At 37.3% G+C, this 19,351-nt stretch overlaps 1 protein-coding gene across 5 annotated transcripts in view; it reads right to left on the bottom strand.

The window, feature by feature from the left end:
* The window catches only part of LOC113240089 (oxysterol-binding protein 1), a 63,033-nt gene that overhangs the window by 35,863 nt on the left and 7,819 nt on the right, over positions 1 to 19,351 (bottom strand). For all 5 annotated transcript variants that reach the window (XR_003311235.1, XM_026477300.1, XM_026477301.1 and 2 more), the window contains exons 2-4: positions 15,676 to 15,864; positions 10,680 to 10,956; positions 8,333 to 8,501 (exon numbers count right to left, since the gene is read on the bottom strand). Coding sequence is in view for 4 of the 5 variants with exons in the window: in XM_026477300.1 (XP_026333085.1) it covers positions 8,333 to 8,501; positions 10,680 to 10,956; positions 15,676 to 15,864 (635 nt within the window). In the remaining variant the exon portion in view is untranslated. The remainder of the gene's footprint in view (positions 1 to 8,332; positions 8,502 to 10,679; positions 10,957 to 15,675; positions 15,865 to 19,351) is intronic.

Genomic DNA, 19,351 nt, shown 5'->3' on the forward strand with positions numbered 1-19,351 from the left:
GCCGGCCGGACTGAAAATGACGCCGGATTGCAATCCCTATGTCCAAGCTAATATTATAAATGCGAAAGTAATTCTCTCTGTTATGTTTTTACGTCTAAATCGCTGAATCAATATTGTTGAATTTGCGTATAGAGATAGATGGGACCTAGGCTACTTTTTATAACGAAATAGACCATGAAAGTTTGTACGGAAAACCACTAAAACTATGAAAATTGATATAGTACAGTAAGCTACTCCAAGTGCTTATACTACCCAGACGAAGTTGCGGGTACCAGCTAACAGTTGCTGGTACTATTATAAGTTTTTTATTAACAAAAAAAAAAACTTTCAAAGTTCGTAGAAATAGATGTAAATCTATTTGACAAGTTTTATTGAAATCAGTTACCGGAAAGTGCGCGAAACAGGATTCATCCACCTTTAGAGGTGGAATATTTTCTTCAAATTTAAATGGGACCAATACTGAAGTACCCAGAATAAAATAGACCCTCTTTCCAACAAAAACGTATCATCAAAATTAGTTCAAAAATCAGTTATCGAATAAAATAAATTTTAAAAAAAACACTTGAGAACCTCAAATTTTTTTATTGAAATCGGTTAATTATATAAATGGAAAAAATCCACAAAATAAAATAGTGCATGAAGATAATGTCTTCTATAACTGATATTCTTCAGTGTTATTTGATTTACAGTATGTTGACATGGATTATTACCAATGGTTTGAAAAAGGTGTTCCATATAAAAATACATGTACAGACATAGCTACAAGGTGCGACATAGAGTTGTTTAAAACCACCAAATATGAATTAGACACGAGCGCCGATAACAGACCAACCGGCGGCGGCGGCGGCGACGTTTCAGCGGCGCGAGCGCGACCCTAAAACGAATTTGTATATCGGTGTTTATTTTTACAAAAAAAGTTATACAAATAATTTTTGAAAGGAAAAAATAATTATTTACGTATTTTGTATAGTAATCAAATTTTTATCAATTCAATCAGGTGCTCAGGCGTACGTACGCACGCGCACGCTTCCATATTGCGTATGCGTAATGAAAATGGCGACGCCAGTAATTGACAAATAAATTTTTTAAACAAAACATCTTTAAATATAAAGTCACTAACTAACTTTTGTCGCCTATCTATGTCACCTCTGCTGAGGCCGGACGGCACGCTGGCCTACATTGCAGAAGAAAAGGCAAATCTTTTTGCCTCACTCTTTGCAAAGAGTTCGCGTCTGGGTCTAATCTTACTTAGGCTGGCTGCACTATGGCGCCAATTCGCATATGCCAAAAAGAGGTACTTAGAACTCTGCGGAATCTAGACGTGAATAAAGCTAGCGGGCCAGATGGAATTCCAGCACTCGTCCTGCGTAACTGTGCGCCCGAGTTGTCTCCTGTTCTCACACGCCTACGCCTGTACCCCTCTCTCTTGAGACTGGTGTAGTTCCCATGTCGTGGAAGCATGCGAACGTGCAACTTGTGCCGAAAAAGGGCAACAGAGCTGACTCTGACAACTATAGACCTATCTCAGTCACTTCCATACTCTGCAAGACTATGGAACGTGTACTCAACAACCGTGTCTTGTCGTACCTTGAAGACAACGGCCTCCTCAGTGATCGCCAATACGGATTCCGAAGAGGGCGATTAACTGGGAATCTTCTTGTGTATTCCTGTCACATATGGAGCGACGCTATAGAAAAGCAAGGTGAAGCACTTGCAGTGTCTTTGGATATTTCTAAAGCCTTTGATAGGGTTTAGCACGCAAACCTTTTAAGTAAGCTTCCCTTTTATGGGCTTCCCATTTTGCAATTGGATCTCGGATTTCTTCTGCGAACGTTCGATTCCCGAGGTCTTAGAAGGCTACTCTTCCGAACATATGGCGATAGATTCCTCAAGGTTCCGTACTGTCCGCAACTCTTTCTACTGCATATCAATGACATGTTAATTCCAGCTACCTTTGCGTATGCTGATGACAACACAGTTGTAGATAGGTATTTGACCAATGCAAGGGTTAGTGGAGAGGGAATCCAGTCTTGTCGAGAGTCTATGGTTAGCAGTTTGAATTTGACACTCAAGGCGGTCTCCGATTGGGGCGATGCCAATCTTGTCAAATTTAACGCTACTAAACCCAGGCGTGTCTATTCTCCACAAAACAGAGTTCCTTTGAGCTGACTCCGACTTTTCGTGATATATTCATACCGATAGTCGACTGTCTCCAGCTACTTGGAATGGACTTGTCGTCCAATTTGTACTTCGGCAGATACGTTGAATCCATGACCAAACATGCAGCAAGTACTTGCGGACACTGGCGGAGGGCTTGGCCCGAACGCCCGCTGTACCCCGGTCTTGCCGTCGAGCCCGTAGTCTCTCCGGAAAACTCTATCTCTCGGGTCAGTAGATAGGGACACACACACCATAATGTGGAAGCTTACCTAAAAGGTTTGCGTGCCAGACCCTGTCAAAGGCTTTAGAAATATCCAAAGACTCTACAAGTGCTTCGCCTTGTTTTTCTATAGCCTCGCTCCACATGTGACAGGCATACACAAGAATATCCCCAGTAGATTGCCCTCGTCGGAATCCGTACTGGCGATCACTGAGGAGGTCGTTGTCTTCAAGGTACGACAGGAGACGGTTGTTGAGTACACATTCCATAGGCAGCAGGGTAAGCTCTGCTTTTGGGCACAGGTTGCAAGTTTGCAAGCTTCCACAACCTGGTAACTACACCTATCTCAAGTGAGAGGCGATACAGGATTTCTAGAAATCCGGAATTCGAAAAAGTAATTAATTAATATTTGGTGGTTTTAACAACTCGACGTCGCTCCTTGTAGCTGTATCTATGTATGTGGAGCACCTTTTTCCGACGATTGATTATTACAAAAATTTGCTTATATAAAAGCATGCTTAACTCTTATAAATAATACATTTTAAATGGTTTATTTAGTGTGAAGTAAGTACATATTTTTAAAGAATTTTTGTACATGTTAAAAGACATTGCCAGTGTTGACTTGATACCTACTGGCCAAATAAATCGGCTCATACATTTACCAGTGTACAAATATGTTGTGAGAGTTGATATTAATCATTAGAACTCCTAATAGAAAATAATTGAAAGCTATGTATGGCCTATTCAATTTGATGGAGGACAAATACATGTTTCTAACTGGTGTTTAGGCAGTCTCATATCTTTATACAAAGTTTTGTTTATAGTGACACTCCCTATCAACTTCTTGGCCATGTGGGAAGGGTACCATAACCTGTGTTGCATAAAATAGTAAATTCCAAATTAGATACTGATATCATAAGCCATGTTTTGCTGAAGGTCACTAAAAGATCTAATTGTAGGCAACATTTGTTTTTGGTGCCTTCTACTAAAAATAATGTGTCACATAACAGCCCTCTCATACCTTTATGCAGGCAGTATAATGTTTTATCTTGATATATTCCACAAGAGCACCAACACAATCGAGAAAATTATAAATAGCCCGAACTGTAATGAGGCATGTGACCACATGTCAGAGTGAAGTAATTTTATATAAGTACACATTTTCTATTGACTTAGTTAGGCATATTCATTAAGTTGCAAAATGTTATTTGCATGTTGTGCATGGTTGTTATTGAGCTACAAATTTGTTTGTTTCTGGTCAGTGTCATAGTTTTACTTGTATTATATAATTTGCATCTTGTAACTGTGCCAAAATAAATAAAATAAAAGTAAGTAGGTACTGGGATGTTATAAGTTCAGGTCCCGACCCAGATCAGCCCATGAACAAGGTTATGTCATGTATAATTATGACTGCTAAGTCATAATTTTTTGACATTCCATGTGAAAGAAACTTGCTTAAAATATGGCAATGCCCAAATCACTATAGACTGCCACATTGTCTTTAAGACTGAAATATAGAAATTTTTTTTTGTTTTTTTTTTTGATTATTTGATTTATAGTTTTCGATAAACCTACTTTCATTTCTTATTAAGAAATTCCAGGAGTTCTAAAAGTTCGTAAAAGGTGAAAGTTACAAATAGAACTAGAAAACTAGGATATTATACAAAGATATCTTTGTATATGACTTGCTCAATTCTGTGGTTGGGCAAAATCTGGCTTTGATTATTTTTTAATATTTCTTGTATCATCAATTAGCTTGCATTTGGAAATTACCTTTGTAAATTCAAACTGGTTAAAACGTCCATCAAACCTAACCTTAATTTTTCTACTCTGCTAATTGCCTTGTTAGTGCAGAGGGTTTTCTTAGTTCAAGAAATAGTAATTGATGTTGTCATTTGGTAATTATTTAAGTCATTATAATTGCTAGACAGACTTTAGCTCAATCCGAATCCTCTCACTAATGCAATGACTGATAGTAGCAACATCAAGAGATTAAAGTGAATGCATGTTTCGATGACTAAGAGAGGCTGAAGCAGGGGCTTCTTCGCTCGCAACCCCCATAAATCACTCAAACAATTTACTGATAGTGTAGTGATTGTAAAGTAGAGAATTACAACAGTCACACATAATTCGAGTCACCATGCCTTTTCAGTATTAAGTGCCCTAAGCTTAAACAATGTTTGATTGACCAAAAACTATTACACAAATTTGAAACTAGTATACTAAACTTCTCTTCTGTAAGTTTTGGATTTGCAAAACCAGGGGAAAACTTTTTCTTTGATGATAACATTATTTTTGTATTCTAGCCCTTTATGTAAAAAATGCGAGGTGGCTCGAATTACGTGTCTGGGAGTATATATTTCATATAGTCTTTTTAAGTTTATTTTATATTTGAATTCTAAATTGAAACATGATTGTTTTTGGCACCTTTTCTTCACTATTGTTTTCTGTTTTGGATTGATAAGTAAGCAAGTGTTTTTGTAGTAAATTAATAAACTTTAAGTACAGTCTGCTACAGTAAATATTTAAAAATAAATATTTAATAATTGCTACAAAATGTAGCCAAAATGTGTTCCATAATCAAGGTAGGTTTAGTTCAGTGACTGTTTGTGTACGTCCAGTGTTGATATTAGCACCTTCCTTTCCCAGCAAAGTTATGTGTGCAGGCTAAAAACATGCTAACTACTTGTGAAAATATTTACACTGAGAACTAAGAACAAATTTTATACATTTGTCTTATACATGTTAAAACATATTTTTTTAAATTTATTTAATGACCTTCAGAATTCAAGTTCTTTAGTTGAAATATTAGAAACAATAAGCAGAAGGTACAAATGTTTTCCTGTTAAAATATTTGTGTTTTGTACATCCTATGTACTGTAATGTGACAGGAAAACACATTGTTCAATATAAAGCTGTCATTGTTTTCCATTTCAACTTTTTTAAACATAGATTTTGGTTTTAATAATTAAATTCATTTCAATATTAAACCAGTGTTAACGGAAGTCAGATAGCCAATAAAATATGTTGCCACTGCAATGCACCAGTAGGTATTTAAAACAGACCTTGTACTATAATTTTATGGTAATAAAAATAGCTCTTAAACAGTGCAGTGTTTAGCAAAAACTGATGAGCGACATGCACTTTTTCCACAAGCGTTTGCTAACTAGGACTTCAACCAGAGGCTTAGCATTTGCCAACATTGACACAGGAGCTTAGTGTGCGCCATCCTCACTTACCGCCCATCGCGACTGCGATGACTCTCAGTGCGTCATCTCGCCGAGAACGTAACAAATTATAAGTAAAGCTAGCACTACACAAGATTAAGAGCACAATACACAACACGAATACTGTTGCTAACGTAGCACCGCCACACGCACTGCCCAAAGGCTACACCAGTACACGGCGGACAATAATTAAATCAGTGATCACGTAATACTAGATGCCAATTACAATCGCACCGCTTCAGAATAGTGAAACAACCTTGAGATCATCGAAAAAACCTGAAAATCTACGAAATGTAAATACGTCAGAATACCGTCACTCTTGACTCATATTACGTACCGAAAATCAGTATAAAATTTAGAACTTAGAACATTATTATGTTATTTAGTCCTCGGGCACAACTAACAATTTGAATTCACTTTGTGTAAAACCAAATTTATTGAATTTTGTTAGACATTCCATTCCAATTTTCCGTCACCAAGCAATCTACGTTCCGTTTCATGTGGTTGATGAATTAGTTGACTATTAAAAAAAATAATAACGCGCCGTACGTCACCAACCTACACGTAATGCCTCGTTGTTTTTTCTATAAGTCATGTTCACAAAGCTGTGAAGTTTGAAATAAAACATCATTTTTTTGAATAATTAAAAGTTGTAATAGCTAATAAGCGAAACGGAGCGTACACCTGTAAAATGAACGAGTAGCGACATCTATTACAACTTGTGAGTACTTGAAGAATAATAGTTATCTTGAACCGCAATAGGTGGCATTACTGGTGACATGCTCAACCATATAACCGTAAGTGTTGTTTTTTCTAAGGACTGTTATTTTCGCAATCCGTAAAATATTCGCATTCACCTAGAATAAAAGCAAACTTTACATTTCAATCGTTTATGGACAATGTTAATCACTTATTCGCTTATATCACAACAAACAAGACCATAAGGCTTGGACTCTAATACTAAAAAGGTGAATGATGTGTTAGGTGGTGATCAAGTCTGGCACCAGTCACATAGCCGAAGATTCCTTTATAAGAGTTTGTTAGGTTTTTTTTTTGTTTTGTGTTTGTGGCTCATCATACACTGGTTGGATCACCAAAGTACAAAGTTGTGCACCAAATGCACCAACCAGTCAAAATTAATAAATAAATGCTAGCTATATTTTGTTCGTCAGTGCATTATAAAGAATTGTTTTTGTCATGATTCTTTATTAAACAAGGCGGCGTCGGTGAACCACCCACATCATACTGCTTTTTTAACCCGACATCATTGGGGTTGGGTCATAATGACTCGTAACATTTATAATTTTGAATAATTTTTTTTGTAAGTACGCGTGAGACGTTGCTGTTCTTCTCAGTAGCTGGAACCAACATTGTGTTCTAAATATTTTTGACTAGAAAACAGTTTGGCGAAAGTCGTGCCCTGAGATACACGTATGCAATTATCAAACAGAGTAAATACGACCCATCCTCATTGCCTACGCCTATTTTGCGCCATTTTCAAGTGAAGCCTGTATCAGATCCAGAAACTTCTTTAAATCCACTTAGCTTCAGATGATACAGATGGTGGAGATAGATGATACAGTTTGGCTGAAAACACAATGACCTTTTACACATTGCTGGCCTAATCCGTTCAGGATGTGCCAATGTCACTTGACAGGACAAAAGCGCAAAAGAATCTGACAATTCGTTGGTGAATAATTAGAGGAGCCTCCTGCTAAGACACCGAACGTACGTAGAAGATGCTAAGCATGGTCTGCAAAAAGAGACTGCAAAACAAAACACAAAGGTTGCAACAAATATATTTGTCCTGAACACACAAGGTTGCAACAAATATATTTATCCTGAACACACAGTATCTTTCTGCAGTGTTTATTCTTATAGAAGATTTTAATTAACTTTTTTATACTTGTTTTTAAAGATTAGATAGCCCTATGAATAAAATGCCAGAAACAATTGAAAGGATTGATTATTAGTGTATAAAATATAAGAATGCACAATTTTGTTGTAAATTTTTGTGTGTTTATGTAAAAGTTTCATAAACCGAATTAAGAGTTCGTGAATAAATATTTATTATATTCTGTTATTTCTAAGTTCAAAGTATAATTATTAGCAATGAAAGAGACTCAGTCTTTTAAGGCGTTTTATAATGACTCGACTCCATTTTACAGGACTCCACTCTAAAATTAAGACTGGGGATTCGAGTTTTTATTAATAAGACTCAGTCGTTATACTAAACGACTCAAAAGACTTAAACGACCGAGTTGTAATTACATACAAATAATTATACTATTAAATAACAAAGATTCCGGATTTATACAAAAACATACATTACATATGTGGGTAATATTGACCCACCATACAGTCGGTGTAGCAATATCCTACCACAATGACGCCGGGTTAAATTGGAATTTTTACCAGTACGATTAAAACAGGTAGACCACACTGTAAACCGAGCTAGATCACACTGCAGGTGTTATTTACCTAAATATGTATGAATATAATATAACGCTACGGAAATATCTGTGTATCTATCAAAAATAACAATCAGAAAACGTTTAAATGTCTAGTATTATTGCAACAACGAAAAAACCACTTTCAGGTTTTTGTCATTGCGATCTCTGTGGTATCTCTAAACGGCTGATGATGGAATGACGTTAGAAGAGGAAGGTGGAGTCCAAGTCTACAGATTTTTAGGTACGCGTTTAAATAAAGCAAATGTTCTAACCTGAATGTGGCGTCGAACGGGCAGTGACCGTCTTCTCGAGATTGTCATGCTGCCTCGCTAGTTGCTCGACAACTTCTTGCAGGCGCATCTTTTGTTCCCGTTCGTGTTGCAGCGCCCGGGACATGCGTGCTGTAGACGCCGCTGCCGCCGACATGAATTCCGAACACGCCTGAGACAATGGTAATAGTTTTTACTTGTACGGGTATGTTTTTAATCAAAAGAAACATTGAGAGGAATGTGGGCTAAGGTAGACCACGGCGTACACAATTCAAATCGAATACAAGAATACAAGATATTTATTCGCTGAAAAATGTAGTTTACAATGGTGTTATAGTATATTATTATTAGATCGTACATTTCACCAAAACTTGGCATGCGAATATTTTACACAATTCTTATTTCAATCACGCACAGTGGTTAAATTTTACACTTTATGTTATCAATTAAAAAATCATTTATATTGTAGTAGCATTGTGTAACTAACAAATTATGTAATTTTATTTTAAATTGCCTACAATTTAGTTCTTTAACTGCATCTGGTATTTTATTAAATAATTTAGGTGCCAATAAAAACATCGTTCTATTGTAAAATTCCAAGGTGGGGCGTTGTTTTGGCCGTATTTCTATTTTGTTTTCCTGGGATGTCTGGTTTTCACTAGATTAAAGTTGCCTGGATTTTGTTTTATATAAACACAGGCCTCGTAAATATACATAGATGGTAGGGTTAAAATTTTTAGTTTTCTAAAATAGGGTACACAGCTTTCTCGCTGGCCCACACCAAACATGGCCCTGACACATTTCTTCTGGGTTTTAAACAGTGGTGTAATATGTGTTGCAGCAGCGTTCCCCCAAAGCAGCATGAGATCGATTGAGAATGTTAATTGTAACTTTTTTATTAAAAAAGAACCGGACCTCAAACGTTCGTAAAATCACATCTATTTGCTAAGTATTATTGAAATCAGTTACTGGAAAATGCGCGAAATCGAATAGGCTATGGGGTGGAATTCCCTGCCTGTAGACTTGTTCCCTGAAACTTATAACTTGGACCTTTTCAAGGCGAGAGTGAGTAGGCATTATTTAGGTGTGCATGCTACATCGTCGACGTCATCGTCATTTTCCACCAGAGATCTAATGCACACTTTTTATTAAAAAAAAATCCCCTAGTTTGCCACCAGGTGGAATATTTTCTTCAAATTTAAATGGGACCAATACTGAGGTTCCAACAACAAAAAGAATTATCTAAATAGATTCACAAATCGTTATCGCGTAACATACATATAAAAAAATATAGTCGAATTGAGAATCTCCTCCTTGTTTTGAAGTCGGTTAAAAATGGAAATAAATGACTCTGCTACTTTACAAAGCCAAATGAAGGTTAGATCGTGCAAAATAGCCGCTTGTAAAATACACAGGTTGTCTCGTTTTAAACTGTATTGATTGACTTCAATGCTGAGCGCGTTAATATATATATATATATATATACTTATTTGATTTTGTATCAATAGGTAGATTCCATTTTTAATTTAAAATAGAGAGGCGTGGGGTCACTCATTTGCCTGGCATGAAGAAAAAAAATAGTTAATACATTTTTCTTAAGCTATTGCATGAATTTGTTCAACGCACTATAAATATGTACTTTTTTATCAAGTAATTACAATTTATAATCGTTTTCAAGCATGCATGTTAATTGATTTTAATCTCTTTGTCATCTGACTATTCAGGAGTCTGATCCTGTTGTAGTATATTAATCTTGCTAACTACCAGATTATGCATTGGAGTATCCAAAAAATGATTATAATATTTTTTATATCAAATTAATATGGCGCCACCGTCTAAGCGAAAAAGGCACGGAACCAAAATCGAGCGTACTACTAGCTGTTTGAGTATGTTCGCTCGAAGTAAATTTAAAAATTATCTACTTTTCACGCCCTAGAGATTAAAGGATATACTTTACTCCCGTTTACTATGTAAGGCTATATTGACGTACTTTTAGAACATAGTTTCCCAAAGTGGTCCCTACCGCTCGCCAGTAGGCGCTGAACAGTTCTAGGCGAGAAATTGGGAGACGACGATGCTGTCCAGGAGGTGCCATCACATTTGAAAAAAAAACCTGACATATCCATATAAACTATACTACAAAATATACATAACTTTTTTCCTTGTGATTTTTATATTAACTTAATATGAAAAATACGTGTTTTCAATTATTTATCGTGGTGGTGGACGTTGAAATTTTTTTATCTTGCCTAAGTGGCCGATGAGTTCAAAAGTTTGGGAACCTAAGTTTTAGCGCATAGAGATACGCCAATGCAATAAGTCTCTATAAATGATGTCTCTCGATACTCACATTCATCATAGCATTACAAGATATCCTGAACAACGTAGCTCGTTCAGCGACTTGTATCGTAATATCTGAGGGCGGTATTTCCAAGTCCACAAGCGACCTCTGCAGGACCGCACCGTGTCTTGCAACTAATTCTGAACACGTTCGAAGGTCGTGGAATCGGGCTGCTAGCTCCCGTGCAATTCCACCCGCATCCTCGCCATCTGCCTCGCCTACACCGGAGATTGCTACCGCATTTGAACCAATTTGGTCTTCGTCGTCATCCGATTCTTGAGCTCGACTGTTGAATAACAATTACATTTTGAATTATAACATTGCTTGTTCGTTTTTGTAAAATAATAACTTACATTTATTTACTAAAGCTATAGACATAAACATCAGGAGTTACAGAAATAGGGGTGTACGAAGGCTCCTTGATAATAACAAATCATTTCTTTTTTGTACGTTTCTTGTAGCAGTAGAACTCCTTGTTATCCAGGGAAGTACTATTTCTAAGCAGTGTAAATAATAAATAATACGTATGACACAAATAACGCATCAGCGTCGATGGAAAATTTGCATTATTTAAAATGCATAAAGTACGTGACAGCGGTTGGGGTGTATCATGCTCTGTAGCCTTTTTTAGTAGCAGTAGAGCTCCTTGTGAAAGAGTTCGTCCAGGGAAGTACTGCCACCTTATGTATTTCTACCGCCAAGCAGTAATGTCAGTATTATTGTGTTTCGGTTTTCAAGGGTAAGGGTGCTGGTGAAATTACAGGCACATGCGACTTGTCAACTTATGTCTCAGGGTGACGGGCGCAGTGGCAGTACCCATTTAAAGATCTTTGTGATTTAAAGCTATGAATGGCAACTGTTAACCTCTATGTAGCTATGTAACTAGGCAGCTTTGTAAATACCACTGCGCAATGTGACAGCGACAAAAAGCTAAGTTTCAGGGCTATCTATAGCTACTCTTTTATAGGGGTACAGCATACTTGCTGGTCAAACAGAAACCGATAATCTCAAACCAGAAACAGAAACACTTTGTTACAAAGCGTAATTCATCAAATTATGTACCATAACATATTCAGTTATAGTCTTATTTTATACATTCGTTTTATTATATATTTTATGTGTATTAGTGTATCATTATTTATTTAATATAATGTAGTCGTGTGTACATTTGATACAATAAATTTATTCTTTATTTATTGAGTATGCAGCAGCCAATTTAATGATTTATTAGATTTTATTGCCGACACAGGACACAACTTTCCTTTCAATTATTCAAAGGTTAGCTGGAAGTAATCCCTTTATGGGATAAGCTCGTACAATAACGTTTTATTTCTTTGTTAAAAATTTGTAATTTGTTTGTGTTGTACTATAAAGTGTTTACATACATTCTTCTAGACTTCTAATTTTTTAAGTCATCGGCGACCCAGCAATTAATGAGGAGGTAGCAGTAGAGCTCCTTAAGAAAGAGTTCGTCCAGGGAAGCACTGCTACCTTACCTATTTCTGCCACCAAGCAGTAACGTGAGCATTACTGCGTATCGGTTTCGAATGGTAAGGGTGCTGGTGAAAACACAGGCACATGGGACTTGTCAACTTATGTCTCAGGGTGTGGGGCGCAGTGGCACTGCAACTGTTATCGACAGGCGTGTCCCTTACCACCAGGCGCACAACTTGTTCGTCCGATCAAAACTGGGCACCAATCGGCGAGTACAGTACTCGCCGATTGGCAAATTCTTCCACCACGATAGCAAGCATATTAGAGTGTACGCCATAGATGCGATAAGAAGAAGTCACAAAACCTGATCGACTGTTCTTTTTTGAACCACCTCAGACGGATAAATATAACCGAAACAGTTTATGTGTTATTAGACTTTAGAATAGAGTACCTAATGACATCAAAAACTTGCACATTAAAACACTGAGGACGACATTGTATGAATGGTTGAAGCATAAAGGTTATGATAGTATCAATTTTAGCTTTTTTTATTATATTATATAACACGATATATTACTTAAGTACTTATTAAATATACCTTTAAAAACTTATATTAATTATATTAATAGTTTAAAAGAGAAATAAGAGTTTAATAGGTATTTGCAGGCCTACCTATAATGCCGAAGTTCCGATTAGGTTAAGTAGGCCTGACTGATAATTTACTCGCGTTTATTTCCGGTTTGAATATTGATAATTTCATTATTAAACAAAGATCGAATAAATTTGTATTGAATTGATATTCAATTATTTTTTGTGAAATTACTCCACTAGTTTATTATAATTATTAATTGCAATGAATAGCGATATCTCTAGCCAGGGCTGGTAACTGTAAAGTTACTAACTGGGTGACGAAATACTTTCATTATATTTCTCATAGATGGCGCTACGGCTAAAAAGTCTATGAAAAACCAAATACAAAGATTCGAAAAATAGAAATAAGCACATAGAAAAAATCGTGAGGTCCGCTGGTTCGTTCCGTGGCTTAGTTGGCATAGAGTCTGACGCGGTTTGCTAGAATCTGCCCGGATCGAAAGAATTTTTCTAAGTGTTCGATCTTTGTATTAATAATTATAATAAAGATCGAATAATAAGAAAAAAAATCACTTTCATCGGTTGGATTTGAACCTATGTCTCCCAGCAAACCGTGCCAGACGTCATGCCAACTACGCTTAGAATTTTTTCAAAAAGTGCGATTTTTGTTTGATAATTATAAGAAACTAGTGGAGTAATTTCACAAAAAATAATTAAATATCATGATAGTAAAACATCCTGACAACATCGTCATTTTTATATTAACTAGCTGTAGCAAAGGGTAAATTTAACACGATTTTCATCAGAAGAAATTTATTCCCCAACATTATAACATTTACTTTGTACGTACCTTCTACATCGGTTTTTCTTTTCAAATATCCGCCCTTCGCCCCTAAGAATTAAGTTCTTCAACAGGCAACACAAATATTGATATCAAAAGTGCTAAGTATTACTGTTACTTTTTTGTATAATTTTCTATGTTTATTATCTGTATAATTTTGACTGAAGGACTTAAATCCATAGTCATGATATGAAATTAAAAAAAATCTAATGTGAACCTTATTGCCAGCATTACAGGCTTCTTACGTTTCTGGGCGAATATGTAATCCTTTTCCTACACTTAAAAACATATTGTTCACACCTGAACAATCAACTCAAAACTCTACATAGCAACGAATATGGATTACAGTAGCAAATCGACATTGCATTGAGTCATATGTCCATGACATACACAGTAGGTATATTTTCTATAGTTATGAATCATTTGAATGTTACGGAAGTTGACGATTTCATTGTAATAATATATTATTTGCCATTACAATTTTCTCACTCATTAATTCGCTACTGCAATTCAAAAGGTACCTCAACTGTTTAAATACAAGGTTAATTAACGTGTAATTATATTAAATGCGTAACTGAATAATATAAAAAAATAAAAAATATTATTAAGGCTAAATTGTTGTTATTTTAACGTGGATAAAAAAGCTTTTTATTATTATTATTATTTGCTTTATTCTTCTCGGCTTGTTATTATTATTATCATTATTATTATATCTGGTCAAGTCACACAATAACGTTCAATATTTGGATAATCGGATAAGTGAAAAAATTATAGCGTAAAATAGTGCGTTACAATGAAACAGGTTACTAATGCAATAGCTATAATATAATATATAATATACATATAAGGGATAGCTTTGAATCTCTAGGTGTTATTCATAGTCCCAAGACGATCCGCTGTTTGCGATCAGCGAATTTTCGCTTCCAACGAATGGGAATATTCCGACACACACCAAATTCACCCCTCGTGGAAGAATGGCATAAGTGGAGTGACGACAAACACGATTATTGCTCCATCTGATACAGAAAATATAATGCGCATGCTCTCCAATTCTTGTAATTCTATGGACTAATATTGTAGATAGAGTTGCAAGAAATGGAGAGGATGTGAGTTATATTTTTCTGTATCTAATGAGGCAATAAACATGTTTGACGTAACTCCACTTATGGCATTCTTCTATGAGGGGTGCGAAATATATACGGCCATTCTCACATTCGGCATTCTCAGCCTAATTACCGTAGCCATTTCGATGTTCTCAGTCTATTTACCGTAGCTATTGTTTTTTCTAGTCTATTATGCTCAACAACATTAAAATATGAAAACTTTAAGCTAAACTATCAACATATCTAAATGGTATTAGAATAGACAAAGTAGTTTTCAAGTTATTAAGACATAAATATTTTATGGAAACGATAACTACATCTATTGCTACTAATTACCGTAGCCATGGATACGGTAATTAGAAAGTTCAAACATTTTTAAGGTACGGTAATTAGATCTAATTACCGTTTCCATGAAACATTTGTGTCTTAATAACTCGAAAACTACTTCGTCTATTCTAATACCATTTAGACATATTGATAATTTAGTTTAAAAGTTTTCATATTTCAATGTTATTGGGTATAATAAGCGAGAAAAAGCAATGGCTACGGTAATTAGGCCGAGGACACAGAAATGGCTACGGTAATTGGGTTGAGAACACCGAATGTGAGAATGGCCGTTATGAATAAAGTTGAAAAAATATTATTTACACCGACGAATGTTATCTCTTGGAACGACTTATTCTTTCTATTACAATAGGGAATGATCTTGTGACGTCGTACGAGTCATGGGTGCGTAAATGCTTTTTCTGAATTCTAATTTTTAATCATTTATTTACTCATCAAATCGTTTTTATAAACTACTAGGTACTCCGTAAAATACCGACTGCCGACTCTTTTTGTACTAATTCAACAAAGTTAGTTCCGCATAAAGATTACCAAGTTTAGAATTAACTGCGAATGAATAAAAGCGTTTAAACTAGTTGTTTGCACTATACGGATGGCATGTGCGTTACCGAGACTCTTTTGTCCTATTGTATTCTAAAAATTAAGCGATGAAATGAATCGGTGCAAATAATATTTCGCCATTTGTACTTACATAGCTTTAGCTTTAGCAAGCTCCAACGCTGTGACCCAGCTCTGCCTTTCGACTTCGTCATGTGCGCGGATGTGGAACGTCTGTGTGCCTCCGTTGCTGATGACGAACGTGCACGAGTCAGCTGTGTGGATGAGCGCCCCCAGCAGGGATATTGTGCCGCGGCATGTGTGCGCCATCTCTGCTTGATTTCTGAAAAGATAGTAATTAAAAATCAGTCAACTGCAAAGAAACAGAAATCGGAATTGTGGTCACTGACTTAATGTAACCGTTACTTCTATATTTTAACATTGTGTGACATTTTTAACCGACTTCAAAAAAGGGAGGAGGTTCTCAATTCGACTATATATGTTTTTTTGTATGTATGTTACGCGATAACTCATTTGTGAACCGATTTTGATGATTCGTTTTTGTTCTAAAGAGGATACCTCAGATGTGGTCTCATTTAAATTTGAAGAAAATATTCCACCGCTAGGTGTGGCAAACTAGGAGATGAATGACTTTTGAGGTCGGTTTTTTTTAATATTCTGTACTATTTTATAAATTTTTTAAAACATATTTTCATCACGCTTGCACGTAGATATGTTTACCTACGTGCAAGTGTGATGAAAATATATAATATAATATAATATATAATAATAGCATGATTACATGCAGGCTAACTTGACTATAATAGAGGTTAAAATTTATTGTACAATACAAAGAATGTTATTCCACACTTTATTGTTTTATTCTGTATACAGGGGATTTACTTTGTAGCAAGTTCGCGTTACAAAACGATATGAACTTTATTAAGGAAAACGAACTTAACAACTGATGCAAAAGTCGTAGATTAAAGTTGTCAATTTTCCTTATAAAGGTAGACAAGTTAAATGATATTTCCAAGGTGTTTTTTTTTATTTAAATACTAGTTACACTTTCAGTTGATTATTCATATTGTCTGTACAAAAATTATTTATTAACAATCTTGTAACATAGAGCGGATCCGAACTGAAACTTATGGTCCCACTAACTGGTGCTCGCGACTTCGTCGGCATAGAATAAGTACTTCGAGTAGCCTACTGTACTATACTAATGTTTATAGTCGTATTGGTGCTACATACACATTTCATCCTTATTTCACACCCCTTAAGATTAATTTTTGTGACAAAAAGTAACCGTATATCCTTCTCTCAGGTTTACCAAAATTCATCAAAATTGATTCAGCGGTTTAGGCGTGAAAACGTAACACGTAACCGTTACTTTCGCCTTTATAATATTATAGTTTGGATGTGTTGAATTTACGTCAATTTTCCTGACCATAAAAACTTGAATAGTAGATAGTAAAATAAGAGAAGTATTGTAACTCCACGACACACGACGTGTACGGACGCACACAGTCGCATAAATAACGAAAGGCGTGTGGGGGCTGTGTGATAAGGCGAATGGGGATTAGCGATGGGTGAGTCGAGTTATTTATCTCGATTAACTCGAGTTACTCCCACGACGAGTCAATTCGAGCAAATTGTTATTTACTCGAGCTAGCTCGTTTCGCTACACTGAGCCGAATACTTCATTCACACAACGCATCGGCTACTCGTTCTCACTCTGTTGGTTCGGCGACCTTCGGAGCACGCTCGAGTCGCGGTCTGCCGGTCAATCTATCGTGCCCATCACTGTGAAAGATAGGTTCGTGTTCACATGGACATAGGCCGCGTCGTGTTCGCTAATCGCGAGCCGTCGCAACTCGGAATTGCTCTGTCAGATACCGAACTCGGGTAACTCGAGTTCAAAAAAAAATACAACTCGTCCCATCGCTAGTTAGTACGACCATTGTTATTGCAACGCAAGTGCAACGCGAGATTATACGAATGTGTGCGGCCGTACACGGCGTACAAGCCGCGCTTTTTTTTTTGAAGGATATTTTGCAGTTGGCCGCTGATGGCCTTGACTGCGCCACTGAAGAAAAGGGCGAGCTGAAGGCTCATAACCCCTAAAATAAACTTAAAGCTAAGTTTATTTTTTTTATAAGCCGGCCTGAGGGCGCCCAAGTGGGCCTCGGCTCAGGGCGCTACTGGAGGCTTCCGACAGAAGGGCGTGCTGTAGGAGAGAATCTACCAGTGTACGTGCTGAAATGAGGGGCTCTACGACCTCGCCGGCGAGGACGGTTGGTGCGTGAGGGACGGGACTGACTAGCGATCTGGTTGGCCTTCAAAGTGGCGAGAGTGATAGGGTCGTCAGGGTCGTTGAGGACTTCCCTTGGCCGACGGGTCCTGTTTACGCGGTGGGATTGTTCCCTGAGGGGTTCGTAAGAGAATGCAGCCAGAAGGGGTTGGGGTGGTGAGGAGCAGAGTCGAAGTATTTCCTCGATGCCTGTTTCATGAATAGGGCTGTTGTGGGGAGCCGTAAATCTATGTGGAGGTTAGCGTTGCGCAGGTACCACGGGGCACCTGTCGCGTTGCGCATGAATCTATTTTGGAGAGCCTGCAGGCGGTGTATAAACGCGGGATTTGCCTGAGCGAATGCGACGCTGACGTACGTCATGATTGGGCGGATGCTGGTCGTGTACAATCTCACCTTATTGCGAAAGGAGAGTTTGCTGTGAGAAGGGGGTGGAGCCGGCTCATAACAAAGTGGGCGCGGTCGCGGACGGTTTTCACGTGTGCTTTGAATGATAGCTTCCTATCGACCGTAACTCCTAAGTATTTGACCATGTTCACCCAAGGGATTAGGCTGTCAAAGAGCGAGATCGGGGTGAGGTTTTGTACCCTACGGCTGGATAGGTTACTTCGCGTGAACAATACCGCCGCGCTTTTGTCGGGATTAACTTTGATTCTCCATCTGCGAAACCACTCGCCTAGACGTGTGGGGGCTCATTGGAGAGCCGCGGAAACTAATTTGGAGCTGCGCGCCGAATAATAGAGCGCAGTGTCGTCGGCAAAGAGGGCGAGATTTACTGCCTGATACTTCGGGATATCGCAAGTGTACAGAGAGAATAGGAGGGGCGAGAGGACAGAGCCTTGTGGGACTCCAGCTCTTACGGTGAGAGGGGAGGAGAGTGCGCCCTCAACTCGGTAGCGGAAAAAGCGCTTCGACAGGAAGTCTCGAAAGATGAGCACGAGACGATCAGACACGCTGAGATTGTACAGCTTGTAAAGTAAACCGTTGTGCCAGACTTTGTCGAAAGCTTTTGCCACATCGAAGAAGAGGGCGCCGGTGGGCATGAAGCGGGGGCGATCGAAACCTTCGGAGATATGTTTCACTATCCGGTGTACTTGCTGGACGCATGAGTGTCTAGCTCTAAAACCAAACTGTTCGTCGGGGAGGAGATTGTGAGACATGACGTAGTCTCTGAGGCGGGCGTAGAGAATGCACAAGCCGCGTTGCTAATAATACGTTTGTATGGAATTACCATATCTTATTTTAGTATACTATGCTAATAATGACAAAACATTACAATGTATTCATTCATGTCATTACATGAATTGGAATCATACTTTGCTGGTTGCTCTTATAAATAATGACAACACGTTTAATTTTTGTGTTTACCGACTTCAAAAAAAAGGGGTTCTCAATTCGTAAAAATGTATTTTTTTATATATGTTACGCGATAACTTGTAAACCGATTTTGATAATTCTTTTTTGTTGGAAAGAGGGTACCTCAGTTGTGGTCCCATTTAAATTTGAAGAAAATATTCCA

The sequence above is a fragment of the Hyposmocoma kahamanoa genome, unplaced genomic scaffold, assembly GCF_003589595.1.
Source record: "Hyposmocoma kahamanoa isolate Upper Pololo Valley unplaced genomic scaffold, ASM358959v1 120, whole genome shotgun sequence".
NCBI lineage: Eukaryota > Metazoa > Arthropoda > Insecta > Lepidoptera > Cosmopterigidae > Hyposmocoma > Hyposmocoma kahamanoa.